At 34.8% G+C, this 5,361-nt stretch overlaps 1 protein-coding gene across 1 annotated transcript; it reads left to right on the top strand.

Annotated features, from left to right (window-relative positions):
* Positions 1-1,234: 1,234 nt before the first annotated feature.
* On the top strand, positions 1,235-1,861 carry LOC124365601 (keratin-associated protein 10-3-like). The gene has a single exon (XM_046821591.1). The coding sequence runs from the start codon at positions 1,235-1,237 to the stop codon at positions 1,859-1,861; it is 627 nt and encodes a 208-aa protein (XP_046677547.1).
* Positions 1,862-5,361: the final 3,500 nt, after the last annotated feature.

The following is a 5,361-nucleotide window of genomic DNA, read 5'->3' as shown; positions in this document are numbered from 1 at the left end:
ACGTTACCGTTTAAGATAAGATTTGCTTCATTCGAGAAAGCAATGTTGTTTAATCTAATTTTATTGTTATCAATGTTTTGCATAATTGTTTCACAAAATGTTAATCGACGCTCAAAATCGTCCTCACTTTGCTCATGAACTAAACGAATTTGGTACGCTTTATAACCACTGTCTTGTAAAACTTTACAAAACTGATGTTTGAGATATACCTAATATTTGAAAAACATTTCTTATTGAGGCATGAGGATCTTCTACAACAGACTGTATAACGTCAAGTGACAATGGTTTGCAGTCGATCTTGGTCGTCCAGGTTTGGTGCAGTCTTTAACGATGCCTGCTTCCTGGAAAACGTTAGATTGTTTTTTAAACTCCTGATTTAGATACAGGGGTTTGATTGGGATGATTGTCATTAAATACATTCCATACTTCATCATAAGATCTTACCCGGTCTCCGCAGCCTCGCGTCATCAGGATCATAATACGTTCTTGTTTACTTAAACACTCCATTTTAATGTAAAGTATCACAAAACATGTCTTAACTTTGTTAATTCCAACCAGAGACTGAACATGATTACTTTACTTCCTCAAAACTGATGAGATAAGGGAGGTCTGCCCTACAGCATGTAATAACTGTAAAACAGGTTTGAGTTTGTAAGGAAGGTGTTTGTCTATTGAAGTTATTTACCTTCAGGATGTGAATGTTCATTTTTGCCTCAGTTAATTTTTAATTAATTTTAATGAGCTTCCATTTTGTGCTGGATTGTGATAGTGGCTCTATCAATACCTGTCAATTGAGGTGACACGATGGGGTCTCTACATTTAAAACTTTTGATCCACCCCCCCAAAATCCCATTTTTGGGAAATGGGCAAAATTGTAACAGTGACTAAAAAGTGTACTTCTATTTACTAGAAAGGTGCCACGAGTTCAATCCCTCCATCTTTATCCACCAAAACCTAAACAGAGTGTATTCATATTTTCAAGTCACGCTCTATTATATTTTACTTGAATAAGTCTGCAACTGCTGACAACGTTTTAAGTGTCAAAAAATTAAAAGGAACTGTTTTTTTTTCTAGTCTCATGGTTTCAAAAATACAGTATAATACGAGTTCTGTGATGTTGCATGTACATGAAATGTGGCTGAGCGTAGTTGAAGCCTATCACCAGTAGGCAGACATAAAATCTTTGGGATTTAAAAATGCTTTTGCCGTATAATATTTTGTCGTTCTGTCAATAATGGAATTAGCTATAGACTTTAAAAATTTTGCTTTGGACCTCAGAGGAGCCTGTCACGTGACACGATGCCGTGTACTTCTACCGTGTGTCACTCCACCATGTGTCACTCTACCTTGTGTCACTCTACCTTGTGTCACTCTACCTTGTGTCACTCTACCTTGTGTCACTCTACCTTGTGTCACTCTACCTTGTGTCACTCTACCATGTGTCACTCTACCTTGTGTCACTCTGCCTTGTGTCACTCTGCCTTGTGTCACTCTACCTTGTGTCACTCTGCCTTGTGTCACTCTGCCTTGTGTCACTCTACCATGTGTCACTCTACCTTGTGTCACTCTACCTTGTGTCACTCTGCTTTGTGTCACTCTACCTTGTGTCATTCTGCCTTGTGTCACTCTTACCTTGTGTCACTCTACCTTGTGTCACTCTACCTTGTGTCACTCTGCCTTGTGTCACTCTACCTTGTGTCACTCTATATTGTGTCACTCTGCCTTGTGTCACTCTACATTGTGTCACTCTGCCTTGTGTCACTCTACATTGTGTCACTCTACCATGTGTCACTCTACCTTGTGTCACTCCACCTTGTCCACTATTAACAATGAATGCAAAAACCCTAGTATCAGACAGTAACCCAACTTTTCGATATAGATATAGACACTAAAGTTGTACATGACAAATATTGCGTTACAACTATAAATTCCTGCCCCTTAGGTATCGTACGGGAAATACGCATTTGTAACAACACTGGCGTGTGGATATGGAACAAACAAAGTAAACGAAAGTTGATTTTCTGACCAACCTGCACAGAAGTTTTGCTTGCACTCAGCTAGATTAAAAACTGTAATTCAAAATTAGATTGAATCAATAACCTTTGAGTAGATTACATCTATCACCATTCATCTTGTCAAGTGAAGATAATCTAATTTGTTCGTTTATACGATGAGTATGGACTATGATTTGAAACAAGACTGTTTAACTAAGTTTTACAACTTTTATAAACTGCCTTGTTGTAACCCTGAAACAAATCATATTAAACTGATTCAGTCATATTCTACTATTTACATCGAAATAAAATATGTACATCAAAATAAACCGAGCTGTATATATTTTAATGTTTTAATTACTTATACAGAGTAATCCAAAGTCAGTGGCCACCCCTTTTATTTCTAGAGGGTTTGACCAATAAAAATAAAAAATTTGGAAATCATTGTAGGTTAATACATACTTTTTGGCGTATCAAATAATTGTGCACACCAATACAAAATTTTAAAATATATCAATCCCCCCCCCCTCTAACATGTGACACAACGTTAGAAAAGGAATAAACAAAAAATAACAATAAATCAAATAAATATCAAAGAAAAATATATATTATAAAATATAATACGCATTTAGGTCCAACAGGAAGTCGCATCTATTACCGTATCAAGATGGTTGCTAAATCGCTAGACACGTATAAGTGATATCACAAGATGGTGGCATCAAACAAGGGGGAGAAAGGGGTTATCCTTTGTCCACCGGTTATTTTCGGTGTATTAGAATGAACATCGGTATCTGAGGGGGTTTTTCAGATCCAGAAGCACGAAATTTAAATCCGTTTTCAAGAATACCTACCTGTTTTCAAAGTAGAGGCGTTAGATTGGTATCGTCATTTTTTCTACAAGGACGTCTTTGCCCAGATCATTTAGTTCAATTCCGTCTTTTCAATGTTCATGCTACATTCATTAATTTTTAATTATTTTGATATATTTTTTCTTTAAAATTGAAAACAAATTCTGCCATTAATTTTATTTTGTGTGTGTTTATGCTATCGTCACTATTGGAACCGAGTAAAGGCTCTCGTGAAGTTGTGATATAAATTACCTTGCTCGAAAGTAACTTCATTTCCAGCACATTTATCCTGCGAAATATTTGACTTGTACTGTAAACCGTGTAATGTCCAAGTAATGTTTGTTCCCCTATGACTAGAATACCATTATGATTTTGATCAGATTTCAGAACTTCTCCAAGTGGTCCTCCATCAGCTCTCAAAACCTAAATTACACTACGAGAATTTGATTTTGGAATGTGCTAAATTTCCCAAGCTACAGAGCTTATAAGAGTTACGTCCACCTAAAATTTACTACTAATCCTAATCCTAATAATATTTTTAATGCAAAAGTGACTGTTTGTTTGTTACGCCTTTAAGCATAAACTATTCAACCGATTGTACTGAAAGTTTACATGGACATTCTTAAGGTCCTTGGTATGCATATAGGCCTGCTCTTATGTCGAAATTCCCTCTGGGCTACACCCACTGGTGTCTAAATTTATAAAAATACTATCTTGGCCTCTAAGTTGTATTAGAGCAAACAAATATTATTAATTGAAAGAGCCTATTGAGTTTAATAAATTTTGTAGTGGAAACAATGTTTTATAACTGCACAACAGCATGGTTATTAATTTAACCACTATATCCAATTTGTTTTCATTTATATTTTGAAAAGCATAGAGTAAGCTTGATAATAACAACACGTCTTATTTCAATCTTTTCAGCAACCGCTGCTGTTCACATAGTAAGAAAATATTCGGAGAAGAAAACTAAAAGTTTTAGTAAAAATATACTTTTAACTGTACGTTTTAGCAAATATTAAGTATGCGGTGCTCGGTAAGTAGTGTAATGCAAGTAGACAACATTATAATCTAACTTTATAATACATTTAAAGACTGTTATAAAACCAATTTTAATTGTATTTTGACAGAAGTAGATTTCTCAGATATGTATATATGTATTTTTTGGTCGGGAAACAAGGTAAAAGCAACATTGGAGTTGGAATATAATTCACTCGAACCAGAAATGCTCATACGCGTTAAAAGCATACGAAATCGTTTGGTGGTGTTCAAAATGGGTAACGAAATTGAAAAAATACCATATGATTAAATTTGTCCGAATACTATACTTATTAGCTCGAGACCTTATGTCTGTCAGGCATAGTCTAACAGAAATAAATTATATGCCACCAACCGACGAGTTATAGAGGTTTAAAATTGTCACATTTAAGTGTCAAACAAAATAATAGGATCTGTAAAAAAATGTTATATTTTGGTACTTTTTAACTCTTTTTCTAACCTCACACTTCATTAACTATCCAAACTAGTGTGACTTATAAATTGTCTTTATTTTAGAGGAAGAAAAAGAATTTTTCTATTGATTTCTCTAAAAATAAACTTTGCGTTCTTATACAATTCAAGTTGACTCTAGCTGCCCAGACTATTATCTTTCAGAAATTATGACAAAAAATATAATTCTACGTTTCGAGGATTGGCATTTATCCTCTTTGTCAGGTGGGGGAGGCATACTGTAGGGGTATTAAATGCAGGGGTCGGGACAACTTCCGTATTCAACAGCACAGAACTGCCACGTTCGAACGTTTACCATCCGAGATCGGTATAAGGTTGATAAATAAGCTCCCTGATGAAATAAAAAATTTTAATGGTCCTAAAAAATTCAAATCTCGATTGAGAAACCTATTGGTGTTGAGGATGTTCTACTCTGTTGAAGAGTTTATGATGAGCCGCTGGGATCAAAAATTTGAAGTTAATTGAAATGAATTGGTCAAGTCCTTCAGTTATGTTCTAAATTGTAATCAGCATATCTGAAAACCTTTTTAAAAAGTGAAATGACGTGTATTTAAATTGGTTTATACAGTTCAATTTATTTTACTACATGTATATTGACGATTGTATACAATTTTCTTAAATTGTGAACGCAATAAAGATTTATTATTATTATACAAAAACAATACCTCCCACACCTGACGAAGAGGATGGATTCCAATCCTCGAAACGTTATATTATACCTTTTATAACCTATAACGATGGCAAATGTGCGAATCATGTTATCCTTTCAAACCTTACATCTTCAATAACAAACTTTAAGCAAAGAACATATAATTCTCCCTAGCATTTTATTTATTTTGTAGAGCAGGAGATAAAAATAAACTTAAAAATAAAACTTTGTTTTGCAATAAAATAAATATTCCCAGGTTAAGTCAGGTACTTGAGGAGAAGCTACAGTATACTGTACCAGCTGGAGTGGTGTCACCGCCATGTGACCGCAGGCACCTGTGGTTGCATATATACAGCGGGCG

Source organism: Homalodisca vitripennis, chromosome 6, assembly GCF_021130785.1.
Source record: "Homalodisca vitripennis isolate AUS2020 chromosome 6, UT_GWSS_2.1, whole genome shotgun sequence".
In the NCBI taxonomy this organism is placed as follows: Eukaryota; Metazoa; Arthropoda; class Insecta; order Hemiptera; family Cicadellidae; genus Homalodisca; species Homalodisca vitripennis.
Note: the sequence above shows the minus strand (reverse complement) of the source record. Positions and strands in the feature narration are given on the sequence as shown.